The 23,626-nt window shown below is 38.5% G+C and overlaps 2 protein-coding genes across 2 annotated transcripts in view; both read right to left on the bottom strand.

Moving 5' to 3' along the window:
* LOC143279402 (multidrug resistance-associated protein 1-like) overlaps positions 1-5,492 on the bottom strand; it is a 64,200-nt gene extending 58,708 nt beyond the window's left edge. Inside the window, exons 1-2 of the mRNA XM_076583476.1 lie at positions 5,448-5,492; positions 358-534 (exon numbers count right to left, since the gene is read on the bottom strand). Of these exons, the coding sequence (XP_076439591.1) occupies positions 358-534; positions 5,448-5,492 (222 nt within the window). The remainder of the gene's footprint in view (positions 1-357; positions 535-5,447) is intronic.
* Positions 5,493-8,543: 3,051 nt separating this feature from the next.
* Positions 8,544-23,626, bottom strand: part of LOC143281668 (dynactin subunit 4-like) — a 15,919-nt gene continuing 836 nt past the window's right edge. Inside the window, exons 2-14 of the mRNA XM_076586919.1 lie at positions 22,872-22,942; positions 21,571-21,749; positions 20,439-20,482; positions 19,410-19,511; positions 18,568-18,632; positions 17,944-18,053; positions 17,363-17,472; positions 16,803-16,876; positions 14,733-14,787; positions 14,124-14,228; positions 13,364-13,464; positions 11,506-11,584; positions 8,544-10,105 (exon numbers count right to left, since the gene is read on the bottom strand). Of these exons, the coding sequence (XP_076443034.1) occupies positions 9,983-10,105; positions 11,506-11,584; positions 13,364-13,464; positions 14,124-14,228; positions 14,733-14,787; positions 16,803-16,876; positions 17,363-17,472; positions 17,944-18,053; positions 18,568-18,632; positions 19,410-19,511; positions 20,439-20,482; positions 21,571-21,749; positions 22,872-22,942 (1,218 nt within the window). The 3' untranslated portion in view covers positions 8,544-9,982. The remainder of the gene's footprint in view (positions 10,106-11,505; positions 11,585-13,363; positions 13,465-14,123; positions 14,229-14,732; positions 14,788-16,802; positions 16,877-17,362; positions 17,473-17,943; positions 18,054-18,567; positions 18,633-19,409; positions 19,512-20,438; positions 20,483-21,570; positions 21,750-22,871; positions 22,943-23,626) is intronic.

A 23,626-nucleotide genomic window follows, 5' to 3' on the forward strand; every position in this document is an offset into this window, starting at 1 on the left:
CTTAAAAACAACAACAAAAAACAGAAAAAAGGAAATACGGGAACTGATTTATGCCTGACCTACTCATAAACCCAGTGCACTGTGTGTGTGTGTGTGTGTGTGTGTGTGTGTGTGTCTGTATATATATCAACAGTATGTGTGTGTGCATCCTTGGTTAACTTTAAGAAATCTATTTTCTCTGGAAATACATTGTTGACACCAAATCTGGCTTGACAACCACCCCAAAAACAAAACCTTTCCACACAATTTCAATCCTTATGACAATACACACTTTTAGCTCCTCTGCATGAAAGAGCCACATCAAGGGAAAGCCAAGACAGCTAAAACTGAACTTCAGCAAAATCATGAACACAATACCAGTTTGAGCAAGTTGAGGCAGTTCCACTTGATGGTGCGGTCTTTGCGGTGACAGAGAGTGTAGAGTTTGAAAGGGGTCAACAGGAGCAGGAAGGCAATCGGGGTCCATGTCAGCACCGTCTTCTGGAAACAGGGGGTGAAGTCAGGGTCCGTCGTGTTCCAAGTTACTTGCAGGTCCTGTCAACAAAATGCAACACGAACAAAACAAACTTTTTAACTTTGGCTTGCAAATTTGAGTGGTGGCCTGGTGATAAAGTGTCTGCCTAGGAAGCACAGGATCAAACGCCACACTTGCCAGAATTTTCTCCCCATCTACTAGGCCTTGAGTGGTTGTCTGGACCCTAGTCATTCCAATAACAAACAGGTCCTGTGACGATAAACTGAGGTCCTGTGTGTGGCATGCATTAAAGTATGCATAAAAAAAGAACCTGTGCGTGTGCGTGTATGTTTGTGTCTGTGTGCGTGTGAGTTCTATCACTGACACATTCCATTTGTCTTGCCTTAAATATTGATTATTGTGCCCTCTGTGTTGATTGTTTTTGAAATGTTCCTCCGTCCCTCCCCCCAATTCTGATGTTAATTGTTAGCTCTCTGGGCCCCTTTGCAAAGGAAGTAGAGTGCACTGTAAATACCCATTAATATCATTAGGTGTGGTGTGTGATTCACATCAGTCCATTACCAGCTCTGAAAACAACGACAAGAAACACCCAAAGAACAGCAACTGTTCTGTTAGAATTAGTGATTATTTAAAAAAAGGACCACAACCACTGTGACATGACTGTTCATGGTGGATGTGAAAGATACATTTCATTTCATTGTGAATGCTAATGGTAACTTTTCTGCAGTAAGTCTGTGACACAAAACTGCATTTCATTTCATTGTGAATGCTAACGGTAACTTTTCTGCAGTAAGTCTGTGAAGCAAAACTGCAGAACATAATTAGTGTTTGGGCATGAAATACATGCACACATACACATTTTAAAGATGATGCATGATTTTCAATTGTTTTGCATATAAAAACATTTTACTTTTTGACTTTCATCTTTATGTGTATACACAATGTGTATGCTTGCGTGCATGCACATGTTTGTTCATATATAATATATATATATATATATATATATATATATATATATATATATGTGTGTGTGTGTGTGCGCGTGTGTGTGCGTGTGCGCGCGCGCGTGCACGCGTGTGTGTGCACCACAGGTGAAGTGAGCACGAGCAGGCAGAAAAGTAAGCATGTCCCTCTGTGCAAATCTGTGCGTATGCATGTATGTGCGTGCATGTGTGTGTGTGTGTGTGTGTTCAATGGGACACACGATATGTAATTTGAAATATAATAGGCATCAGCTGCATAATGAATGAAAACAAATCTTATAGTGTATCTATTTATTATTTCATTTCATTTCATGTGTGTGTGTGTGTGTGTGTGTGTGTGTGTCTGTGCGTGTGCATGCATGTGTGTATGTAATTGTGCATTTGTACATATATGTGCACATATCAATTTTTTAATGTTGAATATCACTGTTTGTGCAAGCACATGCACAAAAATGAACATGTACAGAGTGGAGTTAACCTTTAACAGGTGGGGTCAAATGACTGTTAAAAAAAGAAACGCTGGTAGTTAACAAACCACTGTGACTTTCAACACATCCTTTTCTAGCTCTCGTTCTCCCATGTACACACATTCCTTTAAGTCCCTTATCAGAGTAAAAGGTCAGTCAACAAGTTTTCCTTGCTTTTATTGTGACACTTCAGACACACACACACACATACACACACCAGGTTCCCTCAGTTCAAGACCTTTCCACTCAAATCTTAATGTTTTATTAAACATAGGACAGCCAGTCACTGAAATAAAAACAAAAAACAAATAAACCAACAACATTCCAATGTCCATCACTTACGATCTATGAATGTAATGGTCTGTATTATGGAGTTTCCTTTATCTAACATGAAAACATCACAAAACTAATAAGCCTGTATGGGAAATATGCACACAAACAACACTCATGGATAGCAAACAGTGCTATCTTTAAACTTGATCATTCCCTGTGAGGATATTCACACAGAAAAAGCATCCATGCACAGCAAGATTGATGTCTTTATTACTACTGTGTGTGTGTGTGAGGCAAACTGATTTTGTACCCCTGTGTAAACAAGTGCACAAAGAGCACTGATGCACATTCTCTCAGCCTGATATGCTCTCCCTGTCTTACCATTCTGTGTCACACACACACAAACATATCCTTATGCACACACACTCACACAACAGCCACAGCAGTTTATGACATATAATGATAGCTTCTTTGTGCAAGCATGACAGCTGGTTTTTTAACACGTTTTGAGGTTGGCTGTTTGCCATTTTTGTCTGCTTGGTCTCAAACTGCATATACATAGGAACAAACAGAAAACTTTGTTTTCGTTTCAAACTGCAGAAGCAATTACTTCACAGGGGACTGAAAAAAACAACAAAAAGCCTTTTGGTTTGACCAACTTCCTGAAAAATCAAATTGGCTGTGACATGGTTGAACTGTTTCAAATTTGTATAAACGTCACAGAATCACAGAAATGTTTGGCTATAGGCTAAAAGCCTTTTGCCCTCATAATCAGTGTCCATTTATGTGCTTTTGGATCACTTGTTGTGAACAGACCCTTGTTTGAATCTGGCATAGTGTATACTGCATTTATCTACAGCTAAATAAAGATTTAACTCTGGGAAAATACATGGTCCTTAAACTTTTTGTCAATGTGATTTTTGAAGGCGTTTACCGATGGTGCATTGATGGTGTCATAGGAAAGGTTATTCCACAGATTTATGATACGGTTAGTAAAAAACTTGCGGAACTGGTTAGTTACGAAATTAGTTTTGTTTATTTTGAAGTTGTGCCCTCGAGTTTTATCGTAGTTAGCCATAGTAAACAAGGAAGAGGTGGTGCAAGGATCATAAATATTGTGCATGATCTTGTATACTTCAATGAGATCACCTCTTAATCTTCTAAACTCTAGGCTAGGCATATTAAAAAGAGCAAGGCGCTCCTCATAACTAAGATCACGAGTACTATTAGTATTACTAGTTATACACTTTGTAAATCTGCGTTGAACACCTTCAAGCATATTTATGTGCTTTTTAAGGTAAGGGCACCATACTGAGTTTCCATATTCAATAATGGGTCTAACCAGAGCTTTGAACAATGGAATCATAATTTCGGGAGATTTATTAGTTATAGTTCTCACAAGAAGACCAGAAATTTGATTTCCCTTTTTCACTATATTATTTATATGTGCCTCAAAGCTTAGTTCTGGATCCATCGTGATCCCTAAATCTTTTTCGGCAATTGTACTATCCACTGTTTTGAGTTACCCCCTTTTCCTGTATCGTGTACTGATACTGTGGATTATTCTTTCCAAGGTGCAGAACTTTGCATTTCTCGCTGTTAAATTGCAACAGCCAAGTATTTGTCCATTTAACCAGATTATGTATACACATTTATAAGTGATCTCTATCTTCTATATTCGGATGGCAGAGTAAGCCTTGGTGTCGTCTGCAAAATTTTTTACTTTACAATCTACCTCACCAGGCATATTATTTATAAAGTATATGAAAAAGGTTGGGCCAAGAACACTACCTTGTGGTGCACCACTAGTTACCTTAACCTTCGATGATTTACTACTATTTACACTTACAAACTGTGATCTTCCATTTAGAAAGTCTCTGATCCACGACAGTAGCTTGCCTTTTATCCCATAGCCTCCCAGTTTATTTATGTGTCTGTGATGGGGAACTGTATCGAAAGCTTTCCTTAGATCAAGGTAGACTGCGTCGACTGGTACCTTCTCATCTAGCATGACTAACCAATCTTGTAATGTAACCAGTAGTTGTGTAACACACGAGCGCCCTCTGGTAAATCCAAACTGTTCTCTAGATAACAGATCATGTTTGGTTAAATGTTGGCAGACAGCGTCTTGGATAAAGCCTTCAAAAACTTTACAGACAACTGATGTTAGGCTGACTGGACGATAGTTACCTGCAGAATTCTTGTTACCTTTCTTAAAAATAGGTCGTACTTCTGCTTCTTTCCAAGCTTTTGGTATTGCACCCTTTTCTTGTGTTCTATCAAACAAGATCTTAAGTGGGTGAGCAATAACTTCAGCAACGTGTCAATGTCTGATGATGGACTCAAAACCTAACCCTATATATAACATTAAGACAAAAGCATGCACACACATACATACAATGATGTTCTGTCACTCTCTCTATTATTTCTAGTATTTTTTTTTTGACCATGTTTACTTTGTTTTCCATGACGTACTTTTGATACGAAATTCCGAGATAAGATCACAGCACATGTACACATTTTACAGCAATTGACAAGCTCCTGTCCTGAAGAGTGTATTCAGTTTATGCATTATTTAAAAAAAATTCTGTTTTTAAGAAGACATGGCAACTTTGTATATATGTAACTACATTCGCATGTTGTGGCACCTCCGTGAAACCGAAACCGAAACGTTTCCTGTCATAAGTACTGAGCTGATGCAAGCACCAGCAACTTGTTGCTCTGTCAGTGGCAATGGCACCATATCAGCCATGTGTTGGGTGAAAATAAATCGAAAGTCAAACACAGGTTTGTGGAAATACTGCAGGTATTATCGTTCGACTACATGTTTCCATGACAAAATTTGGGTTGGTATCTAGTGCTGTCACGTTTGCAAAATCGCCAGTGAATGATAATCCACACACACACAAAACAGCCTTTATCAGTTTGGTAATTTTCCCTTCTTTCCAAGGGATGGAGCTGGAAGAATCTTTTAAAAATTGACGGAGCTGTATATGTAAACTTTTACTTTCGTATATGCATGCCAGTACATCATCAAAAACAAAGCTGGCACGTTTGTGAACTCGACATGTGTCAAAACCAGACGACAAAATCGTTGCGGTGTCCGGGATATATGCTTGCACCAGTACGTTTAAAGTTAATGAAAGGCAATTAATGGCCATTGTCATGCATTTAGTCCACAACGCCAACATGCATTCTTTCATTGTTACAAGTCCCCATACAACTAATACCGAGTTTCAAACCCCTTACCCAAAGCGGCGTTCCGCAGAACTCCCCTTCGTCGGTGACCGCCATGACGAAGTTGTATAACTCATCTGCCTCTCCTCTCTGCAAGGGAAGCAACGAGCTTTTTTGCCGCATGGGCACATGACATCGAGCAAACAAAATAAAAAACAAAAACAAAACAAACTAACAAACAAACAAAAGAACAACAACAAACAAACAAACAAAAAACAACAACAAACAACAACAAAACAAAAAGCAAAAAAACCCCGAACAACAACCAAAAAACCTAGCTTGTTCGAGTCATAAAAATATAGTGTCCAAACAATGCATTTGATACATTGCTAATAAGAAACAAGTAAAGAAGCAAAAAAACAAAAACAAAACAAACCAAAACAACAACAAAAAACAGCAACAAACAAAAAACAAAACAAAAACACAAGAAGAAGAAGAAGAAGAAAGAAAAAGGGAACATCTCAGGACAAATTAGAAAATGTTATACATTAAAAAAAATCTTTCTCCCTTTACTTTGTATGCTCAGCTCGACTTGCTCAAAGAAACCTAGAGTACATTCAGCCTTTTTTTTTTTTTTTTTGGTGCAAGTGGAAGTGTGTTCAAATGCTCAACCATTTTTTTTGTTAATCAAAAGTGTGGTTTGTTGAAAGTGCAATTGTTACTCAAGGTTGTTTCCCAGTTTTTTGTGGTTTTTTTCCTGCATGGTTGGATCTTGAGGGCCTTCCAAAACGCATCATATTTTTTACTGTGTAATTTTGTTGGCGATGTATGTTCAAATGAAATTGCATACTGTCAATGTATGTATGAGCTGTATTGTATTTATGTAGTATCTCTATATGGATAGGATTTACAAAACTTAAGTCAGATACTAACAAATAATGAGGCCAGGAGATGAAATGATTACCAAATAGTAAAGAGTGGTAACTCTCTCCATTCACAAGTTACACAACTTCAAGTCAGTGCTGCTTATGCAGCCTCATTATTTGTTAATTTCTAATTGAAAAACCACCAAGGCAACCATGTGTTTGTTCTGTATTGTCCATGTGTTCTGTGTGGCTTGTTAGGATTAAAGAGGCTATGCCAGTCTTGAATAAAAGCGAATTTGTGTTTGCACATGTTTTCTGTCTTTGCTACTGAGTGCACATGTCAAATGATTGGTATAAGGACAGGCCCAGCACTTCCTTTTTTGAGGAAGTATGTGGGTTTGTTCCAATGTACCTATTATTTACCTGTGTGCTAGCTGAATCGGTAGCGTAAGCAGCACTGACTTGAAGTTGTGTACCTTGTGAAGGGAGAGAGTTACCACTCTTTACTATTTGTTAGTCATTTCATCTCCTGGCCTCATTATTTGTTGATTTCTAATTGAAAAACCACCGAGGCAACCATGTGTTTGTTCTGTATTGTCCATGTGTTCTGTGTAACCGGCTTTTTCAGGATTAAAGAGGCTATGCCAGTCTTGAATAAAAGCTAATTTGTGTTTGCACATTTCTTCTGTCTTTGCTGTTGTGTGCACATGTCAAATGATTAAAAGGACAGGCCCAGTGCTTCCTTTTTCGAGGAAGTGTCTGGGTTTGTTCCAATGTACCTATTATTTACCTGTGTGCTAGATGAATCGGTAGTGTAAACAGCACTGACTTGAAGTTGTGTACCTTGTGAATGGAGAGAGTTACCACTCTTTACTATTTGTAAATAAAGTCAGATATGTAGATGGACGTTTTGGTATTTCAACTTCCATCAATTAAAGAGGCTAGCCTTTCCCCACCTTTCACACACACAGAGGCCTGACCAGCAAACTAAGTTTATGTGTAGGTCAGGTGTTTGCTTCTTGTTTTTTTAAGCAGATATGATGTAGTGTATATGGGTAAGTCTGCGTGCTTTGGTATCTTCAAACTGAAACTGTGAAGGCAAATCCAAGCAAAAGACAGAGAACAGAACATGAACATGTATGCTGCTTATATTGACTTGACAAGGTTATGTGACATGGTAAGCAGTGATGGGCTGTGCAACATCTAGTCCAGAATAGGTTGTCCTCCAAATTTTTTTTTTTTGGGGGGGTGGGGTGGGTGGGTTAATCAGCCAACAGCACCAGGGCCAAACAGACCAGACTAAACATGACTCCCTCCTTGCTCCCTTTCCCATTTCTAATAGGTTTAACCAAGGATGTAATATGGCCTAAGTTCTCTTCAGCATTAAAATAAAAAAGCTTAATGCGCTAAGAAACCAAGAATGTCTAAGAGGGAATCTACATCCTTTTTTGGACTGACAACAGCGTCTTAAATGTGCGTTGCACATTTTTCATATAAAAAATTAACAAAAAAGGAAGAAACTCGCATTCACACTTTACTTATGTGTGTGTGTGTGTGTGTGTGTGCGCGCGCATGCGCATGAGTGCATGCATGTCCTCTTTTACTGTTGGCAGAATAAATAATATGTTTATTTCATGTGCTCATTCCTGTATAAGATTCAAAACACAACTCAGCTTTTCCTTATCAATGTTTATTTCTTTATTCAAAACCACAAGCACAATATTGCACAGGTCTGTGGAAGGCAGTGAAAGAGGAAAGAGCATATAATGAGAAACAAAGAGATGGGTGAAAGGGGAAGGGATGGAGGAAAGGTGAGAGAGAGAGAGAGAGAGAGAGAGAGAGAGAGAGAGAGAAGCTTTGCAACCAAACCCCAAAAGGTGATTTTAGCGACAAAGAAATGTAAGTAGCAGGAGACTGCACAGATCACCATCACCTGTCCAGCATCCGAATTCCATTACATAAAAACTTTTCAGAGTGTAAGCAAACTGATTTATTTTACAGGAAACAATAATGGTCATCCCATGCCATGTTAAAATCTATTCCAGCAACCAGAATTGGGGAAAAATAAACCCAAATAGATCAATGGCATGAAAGAATTCCTTCTTCTAATTATACCAGCACAAGTGGGAACATTTCAACAGTTTAACATAACATACACTTGAGATTTTCTACATATGTCAAAGTATAACACAAATTTTTTCTTCTTTTTTCCCCCTCCATAAATGACAACATTTTCAACATATCAATGCACTAAACACTTAAAAACATAGAAGCCAATATCATTCTTGAACACTCTGTAGTTTATAATCTTGCCTTTCTCACTCTCTTCCCCGTATCAATGTCTTAAACATATGAATGCAGTCAAACATTTAAAAGCAACATATCTGATTCTTCATCACTTTACGGCCATGCAAAGCATGCACCTATCCTATCATACTGTGCAGTCATCTCAATCTTATTCATGAATTGTCATGTCACTGTGCAAAACTTGCATTGAAGACAGACAACACAGAAACATCTGTACATGTATACCTGCCCTTAAGACATTCTTTTGCAAGGTACTGTTGTGAATAGAAGAGAAAAAACAAACAAACAAAAAACAAACAAAAGATATGGTGGGTATATACAGCCAATAATAAAATCACAATTTTTTGAAAGATTTAAGCAAAAGAAAGTAAAGCAATGACATTCTTCCAAATAGAGAACCTTGACAGAAACCTCATCAAACAACAAGGCCAAACAGCAAAACTGCTTCAACCAAAAAGAAGCATTCTTCACATTCCTTTGAGCCATTTTGTAAATAGTGTAAGTAAATAGCAGACTATTTTCATGCTGCAGAAATAATTTGTTGTTGTCCTTGTATGCTCTGTTTTGAAAAGCTAAAATGAATATTGCTGACTGGGAGAGATTATTTTTTACTACAACACTTATTAAGTAACTATACAAAGATTTCTGAAGGGAGTGATTTCATTATGATCACAATTATTTAGTATCTGTATAAAGAAATGCTTAGCTGTTTATGTTTTTGTTTTCATTCAAACACATGTCTTTTTCTTATATCAAGCTATATTCTAATGTGCTCCTGATACTACAAAATCATTAATTAAAGCACTAAAGAAAAAAAAATATATATACAAAGGAACCATTACATGAAGCATTTTTTGTTTTTAGCTAAATTCTCAGATTTTCTGTTAAAATAAAATCATCAGTTTCTACTCAATGTTACTTACAATGGATGCTTTGTTTCAACCCACCATTCACCCCTCCCCATCTTTCTTTCCCCAAATCTGAAGCAAACTGTGTGTGTGTGTGTGTGTGTGTGTGTGTGTGTGTGTGTGTGCGCGCGTGCGCGCGTGTGTGTTGGGGTACATGTATCCAAGGTCATTTATGGAAATGTGTGTGTGTGTGTGTGTGTGTGTGTGCGCGCGTGTGTGTGTTGGGGTACATGTATCCAAGGTCATTTATGGAAGTGTGTGTGTGTGTGTGTGTGTGTGTGTGTGTGTGTGTGTGCCAAGCTGCTTATTACTATGCATGATATCCATGCCCATTTATGTATAGGTAAAAGTTGCATGAACAAGCAGGATACACATATACTCCACAATTTTCAGTTAACACCAAAAGCAGACAGATTATTATCACTACTATTATCTTTTTTTTTTTTTTTTTTTAACAGATGACTTAGCATATCACTTTCACTTTTGTTCAGAAAACACAGTGGAGATGAAGTATCAGTAGCAGCTATTACTGGATACGGCCGAGATTAACATAGACACGGTGTTCCAACCACTCCACTTTGGGCTCCTTGTCATCGCTCTGAATGGCAGCAGCTGTGTTGCGGTACTCATGCTTCATCATGAAACTTACCTGTAGGAGGAAGTACAAACAAAACCCAGTTCATTACAGGCCTTTAGATAAAAAAAACAACAACAAAAAACAAAAAACAAAAAAAAACAACTATAAAGGATAACAATGGACACCAAAAGCTGACTTGCTCGCATGACATATTGTAAGCAAAATCAATGGAAATAAACCTGTATGAGGTTTACAGTCAGCAAAGCTGAGTGCCATCTTATTTTGCTAGCAAATTTCACAGGCACAGTAGCTGTTCCTGTGACATACTTCTATCTGCACAGTCCAGTCTTTGAATTCTGGCAGAGCCCAATAGTTTCAATGATGTTTTCCCTATTTCCTATGTCAATAGATGTGAAGCTGATCTGCAAATGCCTGAACCCCGTTTGTGTGCTTCCACATTGAGGCAACTTTAAAACGTCTGTTGTCTAAAAGTCCTAGTATAGTCCCTAATTTGTACACAGTGGATTTTTTTTTTTTCTTCATTGTGGTTTATCTTTTGTTGCAACACCGACATGCTTCAATTTTTTATTTGAATGGTAGATGTTCATTGCCCTTCACTTATAAATGGAAATGTTTCTGATTTTTTGCATGCCATTCAAAGAAAAACATACATGCCATTCAAAGAAAAACACACAATGAAACAACAACATACAACCCCCCCCCACCCCACCCCCCCAAAAAAAGCAACAACAAAAAAACAACTCAGGACATAACATATGCCAACATTCAATGAATTATGCAAGAACAAAATTATTCTACGTGCACTGATGTCCCCGCTCTCCTCAAAATGCCAGGTCAGATCGTAATTTAGACCCAATCACGTCACTTAACAAGAAATGTTTTTTTTGCTACAAAAAATTTAGCAATAGTTCATAATTCTTTCTGTTGACAGATTTTCTTTTCTCATGAGTGTTTACACCTTCAGACTGGATGCATACCGAGCAGAATGCACTCTGAAACAACACCAAACCATTGGTCACACTGATACTATTGACACTGACCTTCATGTCACATTCAATTTTGTTTGGGGTGTGGGGGATGAACTTTGGGCTGTTCTCACAGAAGAGCAGCATAATTTTTTTCTCCCTTTTCCCTGTCTATATTCTAAAGCATTCCACAAGGGACAAATGTTTAAAATCTGTGCTTTTTTTTAAATTTTATTTTTAAATTTTTTTTTTACCTGTTTGATGGTGCACAAAGTACAAACTGCATTCACAACATCGAACCCAGTTTACTTTCTCATTTGAAAGGCTGGATCCCAAAGTATTATTCAACTGAAAGCTGAATTATTTCAAAGCAGGATGGTTACAAATACACATATAAACACATTTGTTTGATATTTGATATTCTAAACCAAAATTGTTTTGCTTATTATATTTTCTAACATCAATGCCAAGAAAGCCACAACACACCTTCACATCTCCATTTTTGCTGAATGGGGTGACCTTGGCAGCGAAACCAATCTTGTTGGCTCTACGAAATACGATGATCCTGAAATGAGAGAGATACGTATCTGTTACAACATCTTCCAAAGGAAATGTTCTCCCCGAAGTAGGTTACCTCCCCTTTGCATCCCTGACTAGTGCCCTCTTTTGACGGCAATTCGCGGCAAAGCGGAGTTGCCTCCCTTGGCGCTGAAAAATCGGCGAAGTGGAGGAGGCCTCTTCAGCACATACCCTCTTTTGTTACGCTTCCACGCTGTAGAGGGAGGAATGTCATGTCGCGTGTGGGAGTCCGTGGTTCGATGCCACCATAACCGGCAGGGGTGAAGTGGGCCGCAAGGGAGGTAATAATAACGTCCCTTGGTGCCGTGGTCAATGCTGAGAGGAGGTGCAATTTTTGTGTTGCATGTCCCCCTAGTGAATCACCTTCCTCCCTGTCTGAATCGGTCGCTGCTGGACGCGAGCAAGGAAGGTAACCGTGGCACTCACTGGTGGGGGTGCTGAAGCGGGGGTTGCCTCCCTTGAATTTGAAATTCGGAGCGAGGGGGAGGGTGCACTTGTGTGGGTGTGCGTGTCCTGTAGTGGGTCACCTTCCTCCCTACGTAGAGGGAGGGCTTCCCTACCTGAAACGGTCGCTGTTGGACTCGAGACGGTCAGGGCATGCCGCGCGAGGAGCGTGCGATCTGTGGCCATGGCCACACTCACGGATGTATGAGATATAGGAGCGGACTGAGTGTGCGAAGTGGAGGACATCAAGTCTGTGTTGGATTCCCTGACAGGGAGCACACTCGTTCCTTGAAATCTGTGGGCATGGGGAAGGAGATAGAGGAGGGCGGCTTGCGCACTGCCGACTGGCAGGGCCGAGAAAACGCAGAGCGCATTGAGACCGATCGCGGATTGATTGAATGAAGAGAAACGACACCACTGACCCGAGTATGATGAAACAAACCCTGAGAAGCCGCCCGAGGAGGCGTAGGAGGTGGTGGAGGTATGGAGTCGACCGGAGGGAGTGGAGGCAGTGGAGGAGGTGGAGGGTTAGTGTTGCAGATGAAGCCTGAGGTAGAGGGCCCAGTGTCAGATCATATCATGTCAATGTGAGGGCCTTTTGCCTGCTTGAAATGGGGGGAAGTGAGAGCCCCATATTTGTACAGAGAGATTTTTATAATCTAATAGTGCGCAAGGCTTATTAATAAGTAATGAAATGAGTTTTGTATTTTAATTTTTGAAAGTAAGTACCAACATGATTTTCACTGTGTCTGCCGGTCGATTGTGATTGCGCCTTAACATGAGCTCGATTGCCCAATCGGGCCAAGTAGTTTTGTGACCTGTTGTGATTGATCATTGGACACGAAACAAGAGCGCCAAAGAATCGATAGACAGAAAATACATGCCATATGCAGAGCACAGGAGCAGGAGTCAAGATGGCTGCCGGAAAAAGAGGGCAAAGGGGAGGTTACCTACTTCCAGGAGGTTATCGGCTGTAGCTGCTGCTTTCGTTTTCTCCGCATTGGCGGAGAGTATTTTGCACAGGACAGGAATATCAGACCCCTGCCGGAGTCTGCACTAGTGGGTCACAGTTAAGTATGTGTAATTAAAACTGTATTTATAAAACTGAGCCATCAGTTTTTTAACAAGATGTAATGTACAGACAACATAGGAAATAGACAACTTTTACTTGTGTGTGCGGGTATGTGTGCATGCCTGCGTGTGTGTGTGTGTGTGTGTGTGTGTGTGTGTGTGTGTGTGCGCATGAGTGTAAATGTGTTGATCTTGAGCTGGAATGTGGATGTAACTTGGCATAAAGTGAGAAATGCATGCAGCATTATACCTGGGATCATCTTTGAACTCCTGCTGAGCCTTGCTGCTGTCATCGTACACAGCAGTGTCATCATGATGGGCTAGCAGCAGGTCAATCTTGGGTAAGTCAATCTGCAAACACACACTTCTCCAATTATTTATGAAATATGAAGGCGCAATTTCCTTACTTTAAACATCCAATATGTTTTGTAACAAACACTGCAATATGAACAACTACTGTAATCTTTATCACTTCGCAATCGTGCTGAAAACAAAGACCTGATTACTTTATCCAACTTTAGTTTCATTAAATCAGCAATGATTCATGTCAGATGTCAGATTATTTAGCATTTTGTATTTTTTTTATGTCAGTTAATATGGGTGCTTTTAGCCCAGCGCGCGCGCGAGTGCGTGTGTGTGTGTGTGTGTGTGTTCGTGTGTGTGTGTGTGTGTACATGTGTGTATGTGTGTGCATGCATACATGTGTGCAAAATAGGTGTAGGTCTGTAGGTGAACGTATGTGCAAGCAACTGTGTGCATGTACAGTGTTACTTCATTTAGTTTTTTTTCCCTATTTTTCATGGAGCTGACAATTTGCACCTATCACTTTAAATAAACTGAAGGACAATGCTATCAAAAAGCCTGCTGGATGGGTGTGTATATTTGCACGTGTTTAATCTTCAATCATGAAATACTTTCAATTCTGACTCAGGATCAAGACAGCCTAATCCATAAACTTGAAGTGAAGCACAATACCTTCCACCCCAATGCATCTCTCCCCATATGTTTACCTTAGCAGTCATAAAGTCCAGGTCAGTGTCTCCTTCAATGGGCAGCAGTTTCACCAAGGTATTGAACACTGAAGGGTTGCTCAGGGTGAAGGTCACCACTGTCTCCTGGACAACAAACAATTTAATCAATAAAAAAAATAAATCAGTCTATAAAAACTGGCATTTTCAGTTTAACATTGTTACTACTACTACTACATACATAAAGCATTTAACCCTTTAACATCAGCTGCATATACATAAAATGTTTTCAACTGAACGTTATCAAACTTGCAAACCATTAACCCTTTTAATAATAGTTGTATTAAACATGATATTTTTTCAATCAACATTTTCACACCTGCCACACCACATTTACTGTTTTGGTGCCAACACCACAATTATAAAGCAGTATAGAAACACACCAATCATACAGTTAACATGTTTTAAAGAGAACTGAAGGGGGGTATGCAGCTTTGAACTTTAGTTCAAAAGACAGAAAAAACACTGTCTTCTGGGAGAAGTACATTAAAGCACTAAATTGCCCTAACAGAAGATCTGAATGTTGAACATGTTTGAAAAATGTCAGAAGAGAGGAAAACCACACAAAAACAGAGCACGGATGTGTCTCACCTTATTGACAGTGAATGTTGCTGGTGCCATGATTCTCAGCTCAGGGATGTGGTTCCTGCAAAAAGGTGTTCACACATGAAATGGAAGATAGAGAAAATGAAACTAAAGAAAGAACAATTCAAACAAAACCACTGACACCAAAAGTATAAAACAACAACAAACAAGAGAGGCAAGGCCTTCAAGACTCACTTGTGATACACTTAAAAAAAAAATCTAATCATTAAAATGTGTTCTGTATTTGTTATTATAAAGCTTCAGGTTAAAAGAAAAAAAAAAAGGAAAAAAAGTCCTAACGGCAGATTCAAACCCCACTTGTTCGGGTGAGAAGAAACTGTCTTACCCATTACACTATCATGGCTCCTTAACTGACATTCAAAAATATAATATTTAAACATGCTTTTTTAAAGGGCGATAAATCAATTGCGGTATTCGCAGTGAGAATGCTGTTTAAATCATATTATTCTGGTGTATCTTGGGCATTCAAAAAATCTTTAAGGGCAATTAAAAATTCTTTTTAAGTCCGCGGTAAAGGAGACGTGGCTATCGCCGCAATCACACTGCAACATTTAACCCTTTTCTCTGGATCTAGATAGATGTACAAGTTTAGTTACACCTGGTTGACACGGTCGATTCAATTTCTCTTTTATGTTCATTCTAGTTTTATAGTTTTAAAGTTGATATGAAAAGTCAGTATTTTGTTAAACTAATAACATGTAGAGCCAAGTACAATCACTTCTAAATGTCGTATGAAGTGAAAAGGACTTCATTTTGAGAAAAGGACTTCATTTTGAGAAAAGTCAAGATTGGAAATTTTTAAGTTTCATCAATTCAAGGGTATTAACTCTCATGGTTTATTATTTTTAACTGTGAATTCTGACTGATTCTGTGGATATTTTTTGGCAGTTTGGGGCAATAAGTGATGAGGCGTTCACAAATCTTTCCCTGAATAAATATTTAACGGTCTCCTTCTCCAACTTTCCATCACATGTTATCGTGTATTGTCGATTGAATATAGGGTTGAATGGGCAGGTCAACAACTTGAAACGAAACGGCGTTGTTCGCGTTCACAAAGAATATGAGCAAGCGCTTTGAATATGTATAAATATGTGTACGCAATTGATTTTTGCCCATGACCTTCAGGGCTCAGCCAATAGATCTATAAAGTCCACTCGTCGTATTGATTTTAGCATTTTCCGAAAAAGACAACCTGGGCAAATGAACATAGTGAAACCCCTGTACACTGAGAGTAAAACACACAAGCTTTTTATGTATTAAATATAATTTCAAAATGTAATGTTTAAGATGAGAAAGATCAGTTTAAAGCAAATTAAGCCCACTGGATTAATTACAGATTAATTTCCCTTTTTTTTAAATTTATTTTTCTTTTTTACTATCTGCACCACAGACATGCAAAATAAATATAACTTCCATGCTTAGCAAAAGAAGTTCCTGTTTGAACAAAAAATGAAAAAAATGACTGCTCTTGTTGTTGTGTCAGAATATCAGATCAAAGTGCCAAGTTTAGAGAATAAAAAAAAAATATATATAACAGTAAATTCAGTTGGCATATAATTTGGCTTCCTTTTTTATTTTTTTGTGCTCATCCCAGAAATTTGGTGTCAACTAACAAAGTATTTGCAGAGAAAATGGCATTTTTTGGGTCACGGTTAAGTATGTGTAATTAAATGGCAATGTTAAAGTTTACCACACACACAGACAACCGAATAGCGGGTTAAAACACAGACTCACTTTGTTTACACAAGTGACTCAAAAACAACTGGAATAACTGACAGATTAAGTCCAGTTTAGTGAATATCCTGGAACTGGTGACTACCTCCACAGCAAACTTTGAAATTCACACACAGTTACCAGCCATGCAGTATCTCACCAAGGAAATATAAAGAAAAAAGCACAACAAAAAACAAAATGACAACCAAAAAACAACAAAAACATAACATAAAAAACAACAACAACAAAAAAACAACCAAACAAACAAAACACAATTTCAGAATCTCTTTTTCTCTCTCTCACTAACTTCAATACTATGTTCAAGACATTCCAACTACTTACAGAGCAATCAGCTGAATCTTGAACTTGATGGACAAAGGGTTGAAGTCTGGCTTGCTCAGGTTATGCTCACACTCCTGATAACACATAATAACATAGGCAAAATATTCAACAGAACAACAAACCAGAGAAGTTAGATAAATCTTCTGTAACACAGTTTATCACAGAGATAATCATATAATCACTGAGAGACATAGGAATCACTGAACACCATAAACTGATGAAAAGATGTAAAACAAACAGAAAAAAGAAGAAAAAAAAGAACTACAGATATGAGAAATTTGGGGTGCTGATTTCATTCCTTGCTCACCCCACCCACCTGGCCCTAAATTATATTCAACAATTAATAATTCTGGAGATTCTTATACAATCACTTTCATCAAAGTGAGAAAAGGAGACATAATTCATCTCATTGTTTATCTTACACAGCACAGGCTGGTTTCATTTTGAGAGGAGAATAGTATGTCTGCAGTGCGGCTGTGAAGATAATGGAAAACAAAAGGTACACATGCTGATAAGCTCACACCAACAGTTATCAACAGTTATCAAGCCAGACACCTTACCCTACACCTGAGGGACCTCCTGACCAGCAGATGCTTGTGGACAGGCCGCAGGTCACTGGCACTGGGGGGCTGGAACTCTGGGGCATTCAGCCGGTGACTCAGGTAGGTCACTGAAAACCACCACCACTCACTGCAGTATTTCTTTTTCAAACACTGTGATCAATACACTGATTTGAATTGGTAGGAAACAGAGAGATGGTGGAAGGGATGGCACTGAAAACCACCACCACTCACTGCAGTATTTCTTTTTCAAACACTGTGATCAATACACTGATTTGAATTGGTAGGAAAGAAACAGAGAGATGGTGGAAGGGATGGATCATGGGACATACAGAGGGGGCATACAGAGATCAGAGGTGGGGGCAACGGTGAGGGGTGAGAGAGACAGAAAGATAGGGGAAGGGGTGGGAGGAAGATATGCAAAGGCAAAACAACTGACACTCACTCAGAAATGTACTCCCACAAAAAAGAAAAAAGAAAAAAACACAACAAACAACAAAAGTGAACTTGCAAACATCACACACCAAAGAAACCCCCAATCATATCTGCATTTTACTCAAAGCATGTCCAATAAAAGATACCTTTGTCCAGATGGACTGGCTCTGTGAAGATGGAGTCAGGTATAGGGTCAAAGTCGGTGACAGGGGTCACTTGTTCCGGTGCCACAGGCACTTTCTCTGTCTCCTTCAAACTGGGAACATACAAGATGAGATGCATTTACCAAGCAGTCAGCACAATGTTGGAGGGAAAACAAAGAACAAAACAAAAACAACAAAATTAGAATACCACAACCAATCTATTTTCTCCACTCTGATCCTATTTTCATATTCCTTCCAAACTGAAACAATATATCATTTACACCAATCAATTAATCAAACAGTCTGAACAAACAAAGAGTTATCCTTTCCCACAACACTTTGTGTACAATTTTCACCTTGAAAATGGACCAATCTCGATTGTTAATGCATCCTACAATTGCTATATGGGTTCAATTATTGTCACCATCTTCAGCAAATGTATCAGAATATATCACATTGCAGTTCAGGTCACTTACCACAAAGATAATGCTGTTACTCAGGATCAAGACTTGGGTATTCTGTTGTACAGACAAAAATGCACATACCCCTCCACACCCCACCTTACTCTCCTCCCCAAATACTCTCTCACATACATACACTACATACACCTGGTCATATAGAACTCACCTCATATTGGCCATTGCTGGTTGGATCTTCCACTTCATGGCCACAGAGGTCAGCCCATACTTGTCCTAAGATGTACAAGACAGGAATCACAACGGATGTATCCACAAACAGCCATTACACTTCCAAATTCAATACATGTATGTGTCTAGCTCAAAATAATGGTGACTCACAGTATCAGTAATCATCATAGCTGAGAAAGATTACTTGTGACTGTGTGCGTTGTGTTCGAGTGCAAGCGTAAGCGCACGGGTGCACAAATGTGTGTATAAAAAAAGAAAACGACAACAACAAACAAACAAACAAGAAGGCAGTTGGAAACAAGCAGAGAGAGAGAGAGAGAGAGAGAGGGTGTGGTAGTGGTGATTGAGACAAAGAGAGACAGAGACAGAGAAATAGTGGTGATTGAGACAAAGAGAGACAGAGACAGAGAAAGACAGAGAGAAAGAGAGACAGAGACAAAAGAACTGGAAATTATCCATCTCTTACATGTGCAAGGAGAGAGATGAGTATCCTGAGACCATCTGATAAAATTCATTCATCAAAAACATTTCTTTCATCTTGATATCTTACCCTTATCACATGATACTTCACAATCAAAATAAAAATGAATATTGCACACAGTTAAAAACAAGCAATAAAGGAAAAATACATGCTGTCATACATCACCTTCAAGAATTCTTTGAGCAAGGAAAGTTATTTTCTTTCCAGATGAAAAAAACCCAAACAAAACCACACCCAAAAACATGCATTGCTTAAAAAGCCTGAAATCACCTCACCCTAAACACTGACTGTATTTGCAAAGCTGCAAAACAATTTCATGAAACTGAAGTTGATGTACACACCTGGAACCCAGCATGGTTTCTCCGCTTCACATACTTCTTCCTCTCCTTCTCTGCCTTCTCTCTCTGTGCCACACTGCGGTAGCTTTCCAGCAGACTGTTGATCTGGTGATTCAGCAACATGCCATGGATGTAAATGACATATATCTAAACAGCTGTTACTTTCTGGGCAAAGAATCAACCAGTTGATGTAATAAAATCTCAGAAACATGAATGCACATAATTGTTTTTATTATAAAGTTGAAATAATAGAATCAAAATGATACAGTAAAGCAATGTTTTCAACAGGCGGATGCACTCAATCTCTAAATTTGCTTTTTTGTTTTCACTGTTACCCTGTTTGGAAGGGATGGTGGGGTCTGGAGTTTGCATTATACTCATTGTATTATGTATGATATTCTGAAATAGGCCACTATGAATGCAATGGAACTGAAATTTGGGACAATGGCACTCTAAAAAAAATAGTCTTCAGTCAAATCCACATATCAAAATATTTCTTGCACTTTGCAATTGTGATGCCACTGCATGCCACTGGATCCTACATCAAGGCTTAACAACCTTCATAGCAAAAAACTGTAGAAATTGCATAATGGAAGCAGAGTAGTGTCGTTTTTTCCCTTTACGTACATGGGCACATAAAGACTACTAAGTGTGTGTGTGTGTGTGTGTGTGTGTGTGTGTGTGTGTGTGTGTGTGTGTGTGTGTGTGTGTGTGTGTTAGAGAGATTGGGCAAAGGGGCTGGTGGAACACGAGAGGGAGAGTGGGAGGGAAGGAGAGAGAGGGAAATAAAGAGACAGAGACACTTACTATGTTTCACACAATTATTTTTATATAATACATGTATATATATATATATATATATATATATATATATATATATATATAATGCACACACACACACACACACACACACATATATATATATATATATATATATATATATATATAGAGAGAGAGAGAGAGAGAGAGAGAGAGAGAGAGAGAGAGAAGAGAGAGAGAAAGAGAGTAAGAGAGACAAGATAAATATCTTACCCTTTTTGCATCTGGATTTTCTTCATCTTGCCATCCACCATTAGCTGGAACATGATAAACTGTTTACCACAGACTGTATTACATGCCATTTTAAAAATATCACAGTTATCATTATTGAAAATAGAACATTCACACGCACATTTCATTATTATTATTATTCACTTCATAATAACTGACTAGTTAAAAATAAGCTTTTGTATGGTCAGAACAGCAGCCACTGTCTTTTAACAGAAGCACAGGTGTGAACTTATCTATCACTAAACCATGTAATTAGCTGGATTTATATCTCATTTAGTTATAAAAGCCAGTATAAGGAGAAAATACACACAAAAATGATGTAGATCTTACATGTCTTCAGTTTCCTTTCTTTTTAATCCTAAAGATGAATCCAGAACACAGCACACAACTTTATCAGTAATACACATTGCATATTTAATAAAAATCAAAAACAGTAAAGGTGTACATGTGAGAAAGTGACTGTTGTCTTGCATATGTTCCATAATGACAATCACACATCAATTAGCTGAAGTCAGTTTTTTCTTCCTTTAAATTACATCTGATGCATTAACATAAAATCACCAAACATAGCCACTTCGACAAAAAAAAAGAGAAGCAAATATGCAGTGGTGTAAGACAGATCAATAAACAGACAGGCACAGACACACAGCCTGACAGACACTGAAATAAGTCAAACAGACACAGAAGTTGCCATTCTTTATCTGTATTCTTTGGATTAACATCTATTTCTTCCATGCAGGTTTATGCATGTGCACGTGTGTGCACAGCACCTGATTGATGTGTTACTGTAAAGCTCTCTGAGAGGTCTGAAAGTGCTGTATAAATGCATTACGACTATCATTATTATGAATGTCATTATTATAATTAATATAAAAATCATTTTTGTAAAAAACAACTACTACCACTCCTCCACTATCCATTCCCCTAAAAACATACAACGCCCCCCTCATCACATATAAACAGAACATACACATGTGTGCATACACACACACAAACATCCTGCAAACCAAACACAAGCCACACAAAACCAATAAAATAGGAAAACAGACAAAAACGATCAATCCCCAATAACACAAGAAACAAATCAAACGGAAAAAAGCACTATTCCACTGACAGACGGTCTGGTCCGGCAGGCCGGCATCGCGGGTGGTCCATCGACAGAAGCTACAAGCCATGTAGTACATCTTCTTGGGTGTGGACTTGCTGGGGTCTTCAGGATTGGCCACCATTTGGCTTGTGGCTCTTGTCATCAGGGTGTGACCACAGATCGGGCAGTCAAAGCAGTTGCTGCACCTGGTCCAGGCAATAAAAGACATAAACCGGTTGATACATGTATGTTGCTGATTCATTACTTAAGACATGCATATGGAACATTCGAGAATATCACATGTGTGTATATGTTGTGTGTGTGTGAAAGTGTGTGTGTATGTGTGTTTGTGAGACAGAGAGAATGAAAGCATGAAGGAATCTGGATTTTCCAATGGTCGAGATAATAACACACTGGCCAACTTACACCCTGATGATGATGATGATGATGATGATGATGAGAGAGAGAGAGAGAGAGAGAGAGAGAGAGAGAGAGAGAGAGAGAGAGAGAGAGAGAGAGAGAGAGAGAGCATGAATGTGTGTGAGCATGTGTGTATATGCACAGGTGCATGATTGCATGTGCATAATATGTACATGGTATGTGTATAACTGAGAGAGAGAGAGAGAGAGAGAGAGAGAGAGAGAGAGAGAGAGAGAGAGAGAGAGAGAGAGAGAGAGAGAGAGAGAGAGAGAGAGAGACAGACAGACAGACAGACGGACGGACAGAGACAAAGAGGAGGGTAGGGGGACAGAGAGAGAGAGAGAGGGAGGGAAGAGAGAGAACAAAGAATGAGAGAGCAGATGGAAGGGACCTACTTAACCACTTATTAAATTTACTTAACATTACAACTATACAAGTAGTGACTTGTTCCACCAGACTTGACAACACATTCAGACAGGCAGTCAGAAGGCAGGTTTTTGTACAGCATGCCAGTGAGTCAGCTGTGCCACCTCTGGATTGCAAGCTGTTGCTCAATCAACTGAGCTAAATACTAAAGCAGGTGTGTGTGTGTGTGCATGCGTGCATGCATGTGCACGTGAGTGTGTGAGCGAGTGAGTGAAAGTGAGAATGCATACATCTTATTACAAACTGATGTGCAATCTTGGAAACATGTCAGAGAAGGACAAAGAGACAGTGACAGTCTGTTAACTTCTTTAGTGAAGATAAATCATATAATGATATATATCAAGACAGTCAATTGTTAATGTAGAATCTGCGGTCCAAATCCTGAGAATATTATTTGTATTTACATATAAAAATATTGTACACGATTACAATATTTTCTCATGATTTTATTTAAAATTAAGCATAATTGGTTTTTAACATACCTGTTCTTCTTCAGCTTTGCCTCTGCTGCAGGCATGTTTTCCAAACAATTTGGACAATATGGAGAATCCACCTAAACACAAAAAGCAAACAAATTATATATAAAGAGGAGGGGGGAACAGGAGAAGGTAATGTGCAAATTTCAAAATTAGAATTCAGACCCCATCATTGATCAATCTAAATCAACAGACCTTAGAAAAGAAAAAAAGGTGTAAGAAATAACACAGGCACACAGACAGACAGACAGACACACACACACAAATATATATACATACACACCCCTTGTGTACATATTAGTCCCAGTCAATAACCTTTATTTTAAAAAAGGGACAAAAATGGTAACAAATAACAAATCATGTTCCTGACTGTAACAATATTATACACATCAATGTTTATGCATATGCAGTCAATGTCAGGTCAATCATATATTTTCGTGTCATCTTAAAAAAGAAAAAAAAAAGTCTAGGTCTACTTTTGAGTAATCAGACACTGGTAATGGTATACATTAAAAAAAAATTGCTGACTCAATGACTGTGTCACGGATTGCTTGGGGAATTTCGCGTCTTTTTGTCTTTATCTTCTAGAAAGCAATGTGTTTATTAATATTACTTTTCTTTCTGTCTATTCAATGGCCACTGAATAAATCAACTTACAATTTAATATCATACACATGGCTTTTGCTGCTTCTTGTGAGACATTGTCAGTATCAGTAACTTTTAATTTACGTAAAATCTTCCGTGACTTCTACACTTTAAAT

Source organism: Babylonia areolata, chromosome 1 (assembly GCF_041734735.1).
Source record: "Babylonia areolata isolate BAREFJ2019XMU chromosome 1, ASM4173473v1, whole genome shotgun sequence".
NCBI classification, from domain to species: Eukaryota; Metazoa; Mollusca; class Gastropoda; order Neogastropoda; family Buccinidae; genus Babylonia; species Babylonia areolata.